Source organism: Trichomycterus rosablanca, chromosome 19 (assembly GCF_030014385.1).
Source record: "Trichomycterus rosablanca isolate fTriRos1 chromosome 19, fTriRos1.hap1, whole genome shotgun sequence".
Taxonomy (NCBI): Eukaryota; Metazoa; Chordata; class Actinopteri; order Siluriformes; family Trichomycteridae; genus Trichomycterus; species Trichomycterus rosablanca.
Genome location: NC_086006.1, coordinates 20,372,187 through 20,389,124, shown reverse-complemented (window position 1 = coordinate 20,389,124; position 16,938 = coordinate 20,372,187). Strand labels below are relative to the sequence as shown.

At 38.3% G+C, this 16,938-nt stretch overlaps 2 protein-coding genes across 2 annotated transcripts in view; one reads left to right on the top strand and one right to left on the bottom strand.

Annotated features, from left to right (window-relative positions):
* The window catches only part of bcl2l1 (BCL2 like 1), a 36,436-nt gene extending 29,050 nt beyond the window's left edge, over positions 1–7,386 (top strand). The window contains exon 3 of the mRNA XM_063014931.1: positions 6,047–7,386. Within this exon, the coding sequence (XP_062871001.1) occupies positions 6,047–6,190 (144 nt within the window). The 3' untranslated portion in view covers positions 6,191–7,386. The remainder of the gene's footprint in view (positions 1–6,046) is intronic.
* Positions 7,387–12,990: 5,604 nt separating this feature from the next.
* LOC134333203 (cytochrome c oxidase subunit 4 isoform 2, mitochondrial) lies at positions 12,991–16,473 on the bottom strand. Its single transcript, XM_063015072.1, has 5 exons — positions 16,347–16,473; positions 14,479–14,578; positions 13,885–14,046; positions 13,623–13,754; positions 12,991–13,334 (listed from the first exon to the last, which is right to left on the bottom strand). The coding sequence occupies exons 2-5, from the start codon at positions 14,576–14,578 to the stop codon at positions 13,201–13,203; spliced, it is 528 nt and encodes a 175-aa protein (XP_062871142.1). The 5' UTR covers positions 16,347–16,473; the 3' UTR covers positions 12,991–13,200.
* Between the last annotated feature and the right edge of the window lie 465 nt (positions 16,474–16,938).

The window sequence follows — 16,938 nt, the reverse complement described above, 5'->3', positions numbered from 1 at the left end:
ATTTAGCAGACACTTTTATCCAAAGTGACTTACAATTATGACTTAATCAAATTTGAGCAACTGAGGGTTTAAGGCTTTGCTCAGGGACCCAACAGTGGCAGCCTGGTAATGTTGGGGCTTGAACCGGCAACCTCATGATTACTAGTCCAGTGCCTTAACTAATGTGCTACCACTCCACATCTACCATACAGATTTTCAGCATTTAGCAGACGCTTTTATCCAAAGCGACTTACAATTATGACTGAACATGATTTTTGAGCAATTGAGGGTTAAGGGCCTTGGCAGTGGTGGGGTTTGAACCGACAACCTTCTGATTACTGGTCTAGTACTTTAACCACTGAGCTACCACTGCCACAAATTAGTTTGTATACAATTGTATACGGACTGTATCCCATCTGTTGCTCTGTGCACTGCCACCATTTGAACCCCCTACTGACCTGATATTATTTGGGTGGTGGACCATTTTCAGCACTGCAATCATACAAACATGGTAATGACATGGTAGTTTGTGTTCTGATATGAGTGTAATAGGTGCAGCAGTGTTGTTGGGATTTTCAGCACCTCAGTGTCAATGCTGGGAGAACAGCACGCCATCCAAGAATATAGAGCCAACAGGCACCTGGGACATTACATACAAGAGAGCCAATTTAAACTTTATTTTTTACTTGTAATTGGCCGATTTCAAAACAGTTCTAGCATCTCTCGAACCTACCATCCTTATCAATGTTTGATTTTGAGAGACAAGCCTTTACATGTCGCTGCTTCACGAGCTTGCTTCTCTTCCCACACATTCTTATCATTCCAGTTAACCTTTCATACATCCGTTCAAAAGAATTCACGTACGTAATGTGCACTTGCCCATGGGTGTGCTTCTGCTTCGAGCTATTGTACATCACACAACCTCGCTGCTGTTCGGTCAATATTTAAAGTCTTTGTGCTTCAGCTGATCTGGAGGAGTCATGTGGTGTGTTCATCCGTCCCACAGGATTTTTACCATCCTCTTCCTCAGTCAGCTCAGAACCAGGCATTGTGTGCACAGCCTGGGGAGGGAGGGGCAGAGTCAAGCACGTTACAGTGTTTGCTCTCGGAGCAGGTCAGTCTGCAGGAATGTCAAGCAGTCTCTGGGATGGTTTGTTTTTATGAGCTGAGACATGTGATGTGTGTGTGCGCTATATGCTTTTAATATGGCAGCATACGCTGTACATTAGCACATTTGATGTTGCCTTTTTATGTTTTTAAGCTTCACATTAAGACTCAATGTTAGGTATTTGCGTCTTTGCTTCTGATAACCCATGCTTTCGCACTAACCCATCTTCTGACCGTTATCAGCCTTCGCCACGCCTGCGTCTCCAGCCACCACTCCCTCTCGTCGTCATTTTCTAAGAATTTCTCTCTGGTTCTCGTTTTCTCTCCACATTTCCATCTCTCTTAAGAGATTCAGCTTTATACCTAACATCTACCTGCAAGTTTACACTATTTCACCTTTCCTTTTTCCTTCATTCCTTTCCTGCCACACAGCTGCATCTCATGTTTGTTGTGCTCATCTACCTTAATATGTATGTGTTTTCCCCCTCCTGTAAGATGTCTGAACATAATTTTTTCCTTCAGTAAAGGAAAACTACCAGCGCTTCTACAAATCCATGTTCTCAGAGTTCATAGGGCCCACCTCGACTCACTCCGAAAGCTTTCATAATGCACTCTCTGTCTGTTCCTGACTGTTTGGGTACCTCTTGTTACCTTCTTGTTTTGAGGACGTGATGTCCAACATGATTGCGGACTCGAAACAATGAATTGCTTGTAGTTTTAGTAGCACAAACACATACTATAGCCTGTTTGTTTTGCTCTTATTACAAAAACAAGGATTTTGTATAATAGTATAATAAACACAAGCACCTTGTGTTTTCAGTTTAATAAGAAGTGAGCAGTGATGTATGTATGTATGTAATATACATATAATCACAATGTTAAAAATACATGACATTTATTTTATAATTAGAGCCAGTGCTTTTATTTTTTTACAGTTAGGGGGTCTGAGAATGATAATGTCATTACTATGAGTCAGACTCAGTGATTAATGCATGTGTATCAACATACACATATACTGCATCCCCGAGCTTATACTACCTATTACACAGTAAACACATGACTTATTTATAACTAGTCACAAAACGCATCACAATCATTGTGGTTGTTCGTCCATTTATGCTTTCTACTCACTACATTTTTAAAAGACTGTAAACCTTTCAGTAAAGTGAAAACCTTTTTTATTTTTTTATTTGTCCAATTACCAGATTGCATTTTGCTCCCTCTCTACTGCTGCCGAGCTCCACTCACGATCGAGGAGAGCCGTGACACCGTAACACATGCCCCTCAGACACGTGTACAGTAGCCTACTGCATCTTTTCACCCACATGAGATGAGTTAATATGGGAATCAGTCTCGCACATGGAGAGTCGCACACTGATCTCCATTATTCCGTCTATGTCGATCTTTCTCGATCAGCCAGCGGAGGTTGTAATTGAATCACATATGAGGAATCCACTTTAGCATCCAACCCAACTGACGAGCCAATCATTGTCTGAGTAGGCGCCCACCCTTATTTAATTTTTTTTTATTTTTGTTCAATATCAGGATTCTAATTCAAGTCTCTAAACTTATATTTAACCAAATATTTGAGAGAACCTTACAATAATAAGCTTACTAAATTTTGACGTTGATTGAATTGCCAACATGCTCAACAACTATATATATATTTATATATATATAAATAAGACGCAAACATCCATATGTTAGGGACGTTGTAGCCTAACGGTTAAGGTACTGGACTAGTAATCAGAAGGTCACTGGTTCAAGCCCCATCACTGCCAGGTAGCTGCTGTTGGGCCCTTAAGGAATGCCCTTAATTCTCAATTGCTTAACACTGTATGCTGTCACAGTACTGTAGTCACTTCGGATAAAAATGTCTGGTAAATGCTGAAAATGTAAATTATATTTGGGACCAGCACTGAGAGTGCACTAGCAATTGCACCACCCAATGGCTAGGCTGTTTGGCCATGTCCTACTTCAGACATATTCCATCATGTCTGTCTAGACGCCCAATAGGCTAATAGCACCACTGGCAGTCGAACCCCGTATCTTGGCAGTAATTGTATAGTGTATTATACCGCTGTGCCCTACATAAACTTCAGTTGTATTATTATCATTATTAAGTATCATTATGTCTCTGTTGTTTATGTAAGACTTGTGTGTACTTCTGCCAACTTTGCTATCCAGTATTAAAAATGTTATTGTTTTAATTATAATTTTATTGGCCCTGCTGTTACAAAAAGTGATCAGTCATGTTAGTCATCATGATTCATCCTTTTCACATATGACCTAATCGTCTAAGCTTTCTTTATTGGATCTGGTTGTTTTTATTCCTGCCAAGTCTTTTCATCCAAAAATGTGGGCTTCTTTTGCTCTGATCTGAAGCCAGCACTGATAGACTCTGTACCAGGGTGAAAGGTAAGGCTGAGGAATGACATCAGTCTTTTCAAGCGAATAGAATGTGTGCGTGTGTTTCATCCTGGTGTTGTAATCAGGGTTACATGCTCTAAATATTTTTGCAGTGATTATCAGACGCCTAGTCTTACTGTAGCACTTCCTGTGAATAAACTAAAGAACACATGAAGCTCAGGAATACTGGAGTTATAAAGGGATCTTAGGGGACTGATTACTGTACGTTTCCAGAGGGGACTGAATCACGTCCGGCCTTACATTCATACAGTATTTACTGCCATGCTTGGCTAAAGCTCGGTCATCAGTGAACACGTTCTACTTTGTTTGCTCTTCTCTTTGGAAACGGGTTCCACCTTCTTAAGTGTTCAGCATTATACTGGTTGCCATAGATTCTGCTGTGAAAAGGAGGGTAGTCAGGTCTGGGGTACAGTGCATGTACTGTGCTCCCTCTGCTGGTTTATTGCCATGATTTAAAGCACACACACTAGCTTTGTGAAAGGGAGGGTTTGTGTTGGGCAGGTCTGTTAGGATGCAATATGATTGGCTGGGATAACCTCGATGCAAAAAATGGCTCTACAATATGATTGGACGGGGGTGTGGGGTGTATGGCTGCGGGTTTGTGCTCCAGTGCTGCAGGAATTTTCCTAAAAGAAACATTAGATTGTGACTGTTGCTGGAATTTTCCACCTACTCCACTGTGGTTTAGGCCAGAATCAGCTGTGGCTTGTGGGTGTCTTGTTACACATTAAGAGCTTCTTAATTCAACTGTGATGCCAGTTTATCTGTGTTCTATCATGAAGGGTAATTCCAAATGCTCAGAGAGGTAGATGGCATTTAAATATTTATACAGTATGTATCCAAATCTATGTGAACACCTGGCCAAGAGCTTGTTGAACATAACACTCCAAAACCATGAGCATTTAATTAGGGTTACCCCTACCAATGACGCTAGAGATGCATTCATTCATGTTATCATTAATGATTGTCAGATTTCATTCTGTTGTCAATGTAACAGTAAAGGTTGGTTTAGGCTTCATACCAAACAGGCCCTTGGCTTCTATGCTAGAATACTAGATAGTATACTAAATTTACACCGATCAGCCATAACATTAAAACCACCTCCTTGTTTCTACACACATTGTCCATTTTATCGGCTTCACTTACCATATAGAAGCGCTTTGTAGTTCTACAATTACTGACTGTAGTCCATCTGTTTCTCTGCATGCTTTGTTAGCTCCCTTTCATGCTGTTCTTCAATGGTCAGGACCACTACAGAGCAGGTATTATTTGGGTGGTGGATCATTCTCAGCACTGCAATGACACTGACATGGTGGTGGTGTGTTAGTGTGTGTTGTGCTGCTATGAGTGGATAAGACACAGCAGTGCTGCTGGAGTTTTTAAACACCTCACTGTCACTGCTGGACTGAGAATAGTCCACCAACCAAAAACATATCCAGCCAACAGGGCCCTGTGGACAGCGTCTTGTGACCACTGATGAAGGACTAGAAGATGACCAACTCAAACAGCAGCAATAGATGAGCGATCGTCTCTGACTTTACATCTACAAGGTGGACCAATTAGGTAGGAGTGTTTAATAGAGTGGACAGTGAGTGGACATGGTATTTAAAAACTCCAGCAGCATTGCTGTGTCTGATCCATTCATACCAGCACAACACACACTGCAGTGCTGAGAATCATTCACTACCTAAATAATACCTGCTGTGGGGGTCCTGACCATTAAGGTACAAGGTAAAAGCAGGCTAAAAAAGTATGTAAAAAAATAGATGGACTACAGTCAGTAATTGTAGAACTACAACATGCTTCTATATGCTGAGTTGAGCTGATAAAATGGATTTTAATGGGTTTTAATGTTTTGGCTGATTAGTGTATACACCACCACTGATGTCTTTACCAGGCCCATGCACAGACATTTTTTATGCAGGGGCTTATAAAGAAGTAAAGGGAACTCTGATAACCACATTACCCACCCATCCACTCCAGTGCCATTCAGAATGACACCATCGATTCATAATATGACCCTTGTTGTTTTCGAGTGCAGTCATCATTACCTCACATGCCATACAATGGCTGGAAAAAATGCAATAATTATACAGATAGGTTCAATGAGCACTTATACAGTGTAGAGGACAAATGGCAGGGGGCTCTATTTCACACAAAAACAACCAATCTTAGCAATGGTTGTGGCTGAAACACCTGAAATCAATCATTAAAAGGGATGTCCACATATGTGTAGCTATGTTGTAGCTCCCCTGGAGCAGACAGGGTTAAGGGCCTTGCTCAAGGGACCAACAGTGGCTGCATAGCGGAGCCTTACAACTGATAGCCCAAAGCTCTACATACTAGGCAATCACTGTCCCTATATTATCTGGTAGGATAAAATCAAATCAAGGTGCAGCTGGTATAACAGTATGCCTCCCATCTTCAAATGCTGTCAATTGTTTTTGTTGAGCGCCCAGCAAACCCATTGCAGTAATCATTCAGGATGAGTTTATCTTCTTACTAACAAATCTATCTTCTCTTCCTACAGGAGGCGTTTGCCAAAATCTTTGGCGACGACGCGGCAGCGGAGAGCAGAAGGTCCCAGGAAAGCTTTAAGAAGTGGCTGCTGGCGGGGATGACCCTGTTTACAGGGGTCGTGGTGGGCTCTCTGATCGCCCAGAAGCGCCTGTAAGAATTACTGAAGACATGGCCCCACCTTTCACCCAGTATAGACCTCGAGTAAACATGAAGGAACATATATACCCGTGTAAAGTTTTTGTTTTTTCTTTGCCAAGAATTGTGAAGTTTACACCCCTTCCTCTAATATTGCACTGTGGACTGCATGAATGGCCCAAGCACATCTGTTAACGTTATTTCAGCTACGGCTTGATTAGGGGATTTATTGCTACTTGGCTCAAAGCAGTGATGTTCATTCCGATCACTGGACTTTTCGTTCTTCAAGTCACCTCCTAAAGAAAAGAATTGGTCGTTGGTTGGAAGAGTTGATCTAATGAATCGTTTCTCACTGTTTTGATTTGTGTAGAAGTAATTTAGTTCTTTACATTTAGTCTTTTACAGATCTGCATTCTTATTTTATGTTGCAAAAAGACATGATACAGATCTTTTTGGACAAAATAGAATTTACAAGTACAAGTAAAGCACCTCCTCACAGGTCTTAGTTGTTGGTTTTGAGTAAAATGGACTAGAGGGACGTGTTTAAAACCCTGCACTACAGTATCTCCGCCTGCACATGCCTTCTCTAAATTTGTTTGAATTACATTGTTCTGCAGCATCCTTACCAGTCGGGGCGATAAAAAAAAATACTTCGATTAAACACGTTTGGTCATTTTGACAAGCAAAAGCGATTTGTGAGTAATGAAGAATTCTGTAGATTAGTTCTGGCCTGGAAGTTTGAGTGTGAAGCTAAGTTCCTGAACTTCATTTCGAAATGATCGCAAGTTTCGATAGTGCTTTCGATAGAGATTCTGTTCTGCTTGGAAGGCTAATAAATGAAGATAATTTGTTTGTTTATTTTTAATGTTTTAATAAATCTTTATTTTATTGAAAATGTGGTAGCTTTGTCTCCAACATTGGGAGTAAAAGCAAGAGCAGGGCTGGTCCTGTCTGTAGTAATGGCCACCTTATAGCCTCTTCACACATACAACTGGGTGTCGAATACTTCTTTTTAACTAGGACTGATCATGCAGCGGTGCATTTCAGAAGGTGGGATGCTCCAGTTTCATTTCCAATTTGCTTTCAAAATCAGATCAGAGATTGGACTATTGGGCTGATGACTCTGTTTGTGCTTTTCTGAATAAAAACTCAGCCTAGGGCTGATAATGGCAGTGATGTAGGAGTTCCATAAAGATAAATATTACCACAAGAGTCTCTGGTGTCTGGTTTATGTCATGCTCAGCTTTAAAAGATCAGAACGCATTAGACAATACAGATTGTTCCTTCTTAGGTAAATGCAACATCATGTATGATTGAGGTTTCAGTTAGAACAAACTGAATTATCTGCTATTGATTCTTGCTGATTACTGAAATGCTACTTTGCTTTGTGAGTTTTAAGTCTACATCATCTAAAAAATACTTTTTTCTGTCCTTTCTTTGACCTGTTTTTACATTAGGTCTGCCACAGTAATATCAAACATTAGGTCTGCCCAGTAATATAACATTCACGTTCATTAATAAAGTTCCAAGAAGATTAAGTAAGGACTTAAGGGTTCGCATTTAAATCGGTTGTTTATAGATGTTTATGGCTAATTTAATTGATTATAAAGCTAAATTCGGATAAACCAGTTTATAACTGTTTACTCTTTACGTGGTTAGCCATTAAATTCCTTTAGCATTGACAATATTGTTCTATTAAAAGTAGTATTGCCAAAATGTTCATATTGTAGTTCTTTTTTCTGGTTATACCAAGGGAAAATGTTAAATTTCTAATATTTCTGGTGTGGCTAGAGGTAAAATGAATTGAATTACAGAATCAACTCTTTAAGATTGACTCCCACTCTCACAGGTAAATCAACATTTAAATCAAATTGGTGATGTTGATCGAAATGGTTCATGTTTCCTCAGTCTCCTCAGTGTGAACAGGCACAGTGTCTGTGCTCCCCATAGAATGTTTTACATTTGTTCCATGCTGGTGTGAACATCAAGCTTAAGTTTCATTATGGTTTGGAGGATTTTCAGCCTTTCACTGAACACAGGTAGCCCAGCTGATCCACTGCTGAATCAGGCCACAAGCCAGACTTTTACTCTCAGCCCGGGCAGGCACAGATGCTCTTTCTTAAATCCGGTACAGCACAAGCTGTGTCCTTTTGTTTTTTAGTTTGGTTATGTGTGTGCAGTGGATGTTACTTAGTTTTTTGTAAATACCTTTATTTATTTAGAGAATTTATTTAGTATTCAGCACAGAACTCATGACAGAGATCAAGTCTTCACCAAACATCCTATTAGAAGCTTAGAACATAGCTGCCTCTGGTGCTCATATATGATCAGAGTGCCCAAATAATAACATGCTAGGCTCAGATCATAACAGTGATCTATGGATACAAGTTTTAATCAACTGTGGCGCTAAATTATTGAAGCTGTGCTGCGATTTACAAATACTACACTAACAATATAACTTCAGGGTACAAAATATGGACATTTTTGACATGCTATGGTTATATTAAGTACTGGTGATACCATAAAGACAGTTGTATTAAAATAATCACATTAAAATATCTCACAAATTATACCACCATTATATGATGAGAAACAATATTTTATTTCACTACACATTTAAAAATCTGCTCACTGCCCACAATATATAATTAATACCCACGCAATGATAGTAATGGGTGTTTAGCTCTATGCTTGGCTTTACTGGTGGTGGTACAAACACATTATTATTATTTATTATTATTATTATTAATGGAAAGTACAAGCTAAGCAATAGAAGATGGATTGTGGGTGAAGGACGTGCTGTTCCGATGTCACCAGACCAAGTACTATACTGACATCTGTAGTTAAGACTGTGGAACTGCACGTACTTCTCTTCATCTAAAAAATAGTCTACAGCAAAGTAGCATTTCTCCAAAACATGCCTGACACTGTGGTTCTAGGTTAAGATTCTTATTATAGGCTACAAAATTGGAAAGTTGGCAATTTTATACCTGTGAAACCAGTACAGTGTCACAAATATTGAGATGGTGAGATTTCTTTTTTAGAATGACAAACTATATTAACTCCTTTCATATTTGTCTACCATATCGTAAAAGTAAACACCTCATCAGCTTTTCGATTGCAGCCACGTCTCCTGACCCCTAATGTGTCTTTGTCTTCGCTGCTGTTCAATTGTAGTTCCTATTGCTGTCGTTGCAGATCGAGCTGCTTTTCACTCAGCGTGCCCTCTTGCTGCTCTGCATTTAATAAGCTTCAGTATCAATACATGCAGGGTCAAAGTGTTTTTGGTTTGTTATTCCAGTGGTTTTAATGAGTGGTGTATGATAGAGTGTATAGACTGCAGGCTTGGGCTGAATCCCAGATGGCTACGAATTATATAGGCGTGCTACTTGGGCTGGGAAATAAATGGCATTCACATCATATAAGGGTTATTACAGGGTACAAGGAGTGGACAAAATATCAAAAGCTGGTAATAATGCATTTATTCTTAGAAGTGTTTTAGAAGGATTGTGGTCACTTTGCCTCCATAATAGCTTTTACACATCTCGGATGTTTTCAGACATGTCCTAAAGTATAAGTATGTGTGAGATCTAGATCTACTGCAGTTTCTTCACTTTCAGTGAAGTTAATAAATCCAAATAAAAGACTTTTTGCACCATAGGGTTCTCATGATTCAGCCTCAGATTTATAGCCCTTACATGTATAAGGTTTTAGTTGTGGCACCGCTCTAAATGTTGGCTTTGTGCTGTTCATAACTACAAATTTAAATAAGCATTACTATAAGCCGTTAAACAACAAATGTAAAGACATTTAGCAGCGCCCCACTGTTAGTGATGTGTGACCGTTATTCTTCTTTGCTGTTTGTCTAGAATTTGTATAAGCTTGTATGACTTTTGAGTTTCCTTTAAAGCCATTAATTATTGTCCTGGTCTTCTAAATGTCTCCATATCAGGGATCCCATAATAGCCTTGTGTTTTGAAGTTTCACATATCATTCAAAATCAAATCCACAACACAAAGTGCACAAAAGGTTAAGCGGTCTGAATACTTCAATATATTAAAGAGTGCAGTGGTTCAATTTACCCTAAAGCTATTTCATGGAATCGATATAATCAAAATGAACAGAATTTATTCAATACAAATTAGCAGCTGATGTGACTGAACCAACTGTCGCCAGTATTTAAGATGAGTGTCCACATACTTGGAAATACATTTCAGTTCCAGGATTTTGTCCACCACCTGTATATGTCCCATAATGAGCCATTTCGTATTCTACATATGTAGCCTACATGCACCATTAAAAAAAAACTGACCAGCTAGAATTCTTTCCATCACCTAAATTCCTGCTCACCTCCAAAATTTTAATTGTCTGCATATCTACATAATTATTGTGGTCACCTGTAAACCCTCGAATAATATTACAGGAATCAGTCATGGGGTCTGAGTTCAATGTACATTCTGAAAGAAAATGTAAATAAAGCCCTGGAAGCATCTGCAACTGCCCCTAATGTATATTCCAGCTGCTGTGTAGACACTGATTTCACACGATGCATTCCATGTAAAGAAATGTTGCTGCTTGTGTGTTTGTGTGCGCGTGTGTGTGTTCTGACTTTCAAGTGAATGACGATAGCTTGGCAGAGTGCGATGACCAACACTATGTAAACTATTTAACTTAAAAGACAATTAGAGTAGCATAATAGCATAGTGAAAGTATTTAAAGCCTCATGGATGAGTTAAAAATATTATTTATGATATTTGGTGTAAGCGCATACTGTTCTTTCCTATGGCCTTAAACTTCATGATTTTATTTCAGGTGTTTTGTTCTTCATTGTGTTTGTACGTTATCATGCTCACCTGAGAATAGGAAGACAAAAAATATAACTATTTTTTTAAGACCTCGGCTTTATTTAAACACCACCATCCCTAATGCATTGTTTTATGTACTTAATGTACTTTTGTAAATGTCGATCATAAGTCAATAAAGACCATTTTCAACCCCCGGAATTTACTTGACTTTTGTCGTCTATGGTTGTGTTGTTAACTCTGTTGTGTTCTGTAGACCTTGACTGTACTGCCTTGTTCTTTGGGTTCCCAGAGACCCCAGACCTCAGGGACACCAAACAGAACATGAGGGTTAAGAGAATAAAGATGCATTTGACTTCATCATAGTTTTGAAAGGTGGACCTGAAGGACATGCAGAGAACATGCAGGTCTCTCCAGACAGTGAACAGTGAAGTGACAGTGAAGGACCAAACCCAGTTTCTCAAGATTCACGTTTCTATATGGCACCAACATTTTTAGCTGGGCCACAGTTCATGTAGCCCCCACTTTCACATCGCAAAGTAAGTAAAGATGGTAAAGTAAGTAAAGATGGTAAAGTAAGTAAAGAAAGTGCTTTAGGCTATGCTACTTTTTATTTTTATTATACAAGCATTAAGATCACCTTTTATTTTAAATTAAATTACATACATTGTATGTTCCATTTGGCACCCCAAAATAATATGTATCTAGGGATTTTTAAACATTTCGTACTGTAATAAATAAAGTAAAATTCTCCCCACCTGTTTAGGACATAAATGTTAATGAAAACAACCATATGTTTTTACATTGTTAGGCCTAGAATAAACTTTTTACATTAATGTAAACCCTCCGTGGATTCCTAGTCCTGCTCTTAAATTACATCCATGACTGAAGACACACTCCTCCTCCCACCACATATCACTTTCCACTTTGTTTTCTGTGTATCTTCAGTTCCTTGAAGAAAAACAACATGCAAATCTTCTTGATTTGTCTATTTACCAGGGATCTTTTCCCTTGTCCCTGGCCGCATTCATATAGGATCCTGCCTTTAAACCTTTCACAGTGAAATAGAAGAAGAGATAAAAGACTCAAATGAAAGATGTGGCAAAAAAGTAACAATTTATGTTTTCTGTCTGAATATAAAGTTCTTTTTGAACTCTATGTAACCAACATTTTTTTTTTGATAATTTATTGCAGTTGAGACTCATATGACATTGACAAAAGTATTGGGACATACTTTCTAATTTCTGAATTCATGTATTTCACCAATAGCAATTGCTTACAGGTGTAATAAATTCATTATATATGCTTCCAACTTTGCAGCAACAGTTTAGTGAGGACCCCTTCCTGTTCCAGCATGACTGTTCCCCTGTGCACAATTTAAAGTTTATAAAGACATGAAGAAAGGCTTGGTTTTAAAAAAACTCCAGTGGCCTACACAGAGCCCTGACCTCAGCATCACTAAACAGCTTTGGAATAAACTGGAACATCAATACCCAACCATAAAAATGCTCTTTTGACTGAATGGGCATTAATTCCCACTGATATACTGTACTTCAAAGTACTGTGAGGAGTCTTTTTAAAAGCGTGGTTGTAGTTACAGCAGATGTTCACATAGCTTATAGTTGTGTCCAAATACTTTTGGCCATATAACCTTTTGTCCAGGGCTGCTGTCATGTTCTCCACTGATTCCTCTGCACATATTAATCACTAATAATTAACAGTCTCATTACTATCAGAGTTCTCTGGGTTTTTTTTTTGTGTGCTGTATTTATTTAATGCAAAAGTTATTTCAGCCACATGTTGGTTTTCTGGTCCATTTTGTTTAGCTGGAGCAGCTCTACAGCAGACACAGTGGTGAAAATTTCCAGTTACTACAAAGAATGACCCACATTTAAATAACTAATCTAGATAATATATCACAAACTAAATTGCAACTATCTGCAAGTAAGCAACAATCGATGAACTGTTTACATTTGAAATGTAGTTGCAGAGTGAAATAAAAGGTCAGAGCCATGAATGATGTAAATACTGATTTATTATACACAACTCTCAGTAGATGCTCATTAAGGTTGCTAATTGCTTAGTCAATAACAAACAAAATAGCTTTATTGATTTTTTTGGCACAGGTTTCATCTCAACTGAACACTGACATTTATGGCAATTTCAAAATTCCTCTTATTAGATGGAATATTAAACCGATAATTAGTGACAAACATCATGAATGAATTTATTTCCACTGGCCCTTCTGGTAGTCCCACTTGGAAGAAAAGCCCTCCACTGGGTTCATTCGCATGTCCAGTATCCTCTTCAACTGCTTGGCCTGCCACTCTTCTTCAAATGTATGAGGTTTGGTAGGGTACACTGAAGAATAAAAGAAACAAATGGGGGAAAAAATCTAATATAAGTCTAATATACATTTAGACACCACCTCAGTGACACCAAACTCTTTGGAATGATGCCAAAGAAGCATTTTCATTTATAGAACCACTGCAATACACTGCCTGTCAGCTCTGGATAAATTACCACCTTGCACCCAGCATTTTTTGAGAATTAGGACCCACCAGGATCCTGATCTAGATGAAGAGGTTACTGAAGATGAATAAATTAATCATAAATAAAAATAAGTTACACACTGCTGATCCTTCTTACCATAAACGCGCTGCCAGAACACCACCAGACCAGTCAAGCCAACAAAGAACAAAATTCCACCCACCACCGTCTTCCACTCGCTGGATGGTTTCTTCATTTCTGCATACGTTTCTTTAAACATCATCCTGTACACTGAGACATGGAAAGGGGTAAAGAAAACCAGCTGATCAGAATAATCATATATCTTGAGGATCGTTTGTGCACTTCTTATTTATAAGTAAATACGACAGCTATAGACAAAAAATGTGGATATAATACAAACAGGCAATTTTCTCCTCATTTGAAAGGCTGCTCCAGGGTCCTTTCTCTTTCTGTTTCAGACTCTTTTCAGTGGCACTTAGGGTATCTTGGTAAGGTTTGTCAGGAAGAGGCACATCACAACGATCCCAGTACATGGGCAGAGACACGTCAGTCTGCTGTGACACTTGTAAAACATATTAAAGAAAAAATTAATGCAGTGTAAAGGACTAAATGCATGCACTATTCAGCTGCCAAATATTTACTGTGCACCAAAAATGGTACCAATACCAGTCCCTTTAGGAGTTTTTAACAAATAACTGCAATATTTGCAGGGCATACAATAGCAGTGGGCCAGAAATTATTTAACATTTACTGAAAATCCACCATGGATAGTCCATAGAGAACAGATCACATTTGCCAACATTTTTACAAACAGATCAAACCAATTACTGAGCATTACATAAAGTGGGAGAGTCTCGTGTATAAAACATGGTGGGCCATAAGGTTAAGATTTTCTATCAATTTTTTAACAAGGCATAGTGAAATGTCCAAAGTAAGAGTACATCTGCAAATCTAAAGCATCATACATCGTAATTCTAAATAATGCACTGATTACCATGTCCATGGCTGGCCATTCTGGCACTACCGGTGCTCAGGGCCACCGCTGCCTGTCTGGACAACAGTGTCCCCAATCGTCCTGCAGTTAGACACAGCATCTGATGAAAAGAAGATAAGCGCGTAAAGACATTTGGAAACCATTAAAATATATATTGACACTTGTATTACAATGTATTACTTACATCTCCCTTTAAAACACAATAATTTGTTATTTTATGTATTTTATCTGTTTGTTTGTTTATTAGGGATTTAACGTCATGTTTTACACTGTAGTTACTCGTTACACAAGATTTATCAGTTCACACAAGGTTATATCGAACACAGTCATGGACAATTTAGTATCTCCAATTTACCTCACTTGCACGTCTTTGAACTGTGGGAAGAAACCGGAACACCCGGAAGAAATCCACGCAGACACAGGGGAGAACATGCAAACTCCACACAGAAAGGGCCCAGACCACCCCACCTGGGGATCGAACCCAGGACCTTCTTGCTGTGAGGCGACAGTGCTACCCACTTAGCCACCGTGCCACCCTATGTATTTTATCTATACACACATACAGTGAACAGCTGACTCCAATTGCACCTGCATCCCAAAAAATATTATTAACAAATATACACGAAACATAGAACCATTTATATTTTACTTTTTTTAATATTTGGAAATTCCAGAGCAATCATTCATCTTCTAAGAAGTCATTCGGATTGAGTGACGAAACGTATCTCTAAAACAAACTTGTGTCCAGATGAACTGATTCAACTTTGTGGATTTGTGTACCTGGATTATTGAGCATGCATCAACAGTCTTGTTTCATTGGGATAAATGTGACTTCTTTGGTCATTTATTAAAATGTAAAAATAAGACATCTGAGACAAACATGTTGACTATATGAGTTTTGACTATAAAAGAATAGCTACATGCCAAAAAATTGCCACAATAAAGGGCAAAATGATAAAGTTTAAATTGACAAGTGTATTTTGCCCCCAGAGAAATGTTAACAGGTCTACTCTTTTTAAATAATGTTTTTAACATGGTCTTTTTACATTTCACACAGCAACATTGATGATATATTAATACTAAAATAAAAAATGTTAATAAAATGAAATAATTTAAATGGCTAATAAAGAAAAATGTTCCTAATATTCTAAACTTTACTTAACAGGGGTACCTCGACTGTTTGTGTGAACTATAATATTAGCTATTAGTGAATTTTTAAAGAATTTTATATATATATATATATATATAATACTTTTGTACAAGTATATTATTAAAATCTTTAGTCAGATATCTGTCCTTGACCCAGTTGTTAAGAGTAAGCAGAAGGAAACTAAAATGGACGAATCTGGCAACCGTTCAAGCTCCAGTTATGTACAATGATAAACGGTCTGTTTTTACTTATTTAACCAGCTTTATCATTATTTTTATTAATAAACACGCCCAAAACATAATATTCTGAATAGCTGATTAATAAAAAATTAAGGTTTTGAGGGGAAAATTTTGAATTTTTTATCTCTCAGAGAAAATACATGAATCAAAGTGACTTGAGGTCTATAAACACTTCAGTTTCTGGAAGCTGCTGCTGGTGAAAACTGGGTGCAACACAGGCAGTAATAAAAACTATAATATAATAACTATAATAAAAAACAAGATTAAAAAAGTCTACAAATGTAACAACCTGCTTCCTTTTGCAAGAATATTTAGTAACCAACTATCCTTGTTTGCTTTCCAAATGCATTTATTTATACAGAACCCAACAGCCATGATCAAAATTTGATGTGCGCCACAACTTTGCGCTATAGACACCACCACGCAGATTTCTATTTGCAGGATCTGAACCTAAATCTGAATGCATGTACTGTACTTACGGATGCACGGAGGAGCGGAACCACAGGTTATAAAACCCACAAACTTAAATAGCTAAAGCAGCAAACAGACTTGCTTATGAACCCAGATTTGATCGCACAGGCTGTTAACAGCAATCAGGTTTGCACCCTGGGTTGCCAGATTTAAAGACTCCGATTACAGTTTATCCCTCCTAACTTCCTAACTTGGTCCACCTGTAACTAAAACAAATAGTACTGTAATTTATTGTTTTTTCAGTCTAATATTTAAAAACGCGCACCATTAAACACAACTGAGCCAGACTGTGGGTTCAATCAAGGGGCTCATGAGAATTTGATTTGCTCACTGGCAAAGAATTGTTAAGGTGCACCCAGTGTGGGATAAATCATACAGACTCCATGAGGATTTTTCATAGCATGTTTATTCCCACACTGGGAATATCCATGCCCACATTGGGGGGTATTTATGCCCACATGGAGGCGGGGAGGGGGGGAGACACTTCCTGGAGTATGTTGGCAAAAACACATCCAGGTATTTTTGGTTATGGTTGGGGGATTCTATAAATCTGGCAACTCACACAGTTCAGGGTCATATAAGGACTGTTGCCCAACAGAC

Excerpts from the sequence above, each read along its gene's own strand:
- LOC134333203 (XM_063015072.1), bottom strand. The coding sequence starts at position 14,578 with ATGCTGTGTCTAACTGCAGGACGATTGGGGACACTGTTGTCCAGACAG. Across the intron at positions 14,047-14,478 it reads AATGGCCAGCCATGGACATG|TGTCACAGCAGACTGACGTG; the intron begins GTAATCAGTGCA and ends ATGTTTTACAAG. Across the intron at positions 13,755-13,884 it reads AAATGAGGAGAAAATTGCCT|TGTACAGGATGATGTTTAAA; the intron begins GTTTGTATTATA and ends TCCATGTCTCAG.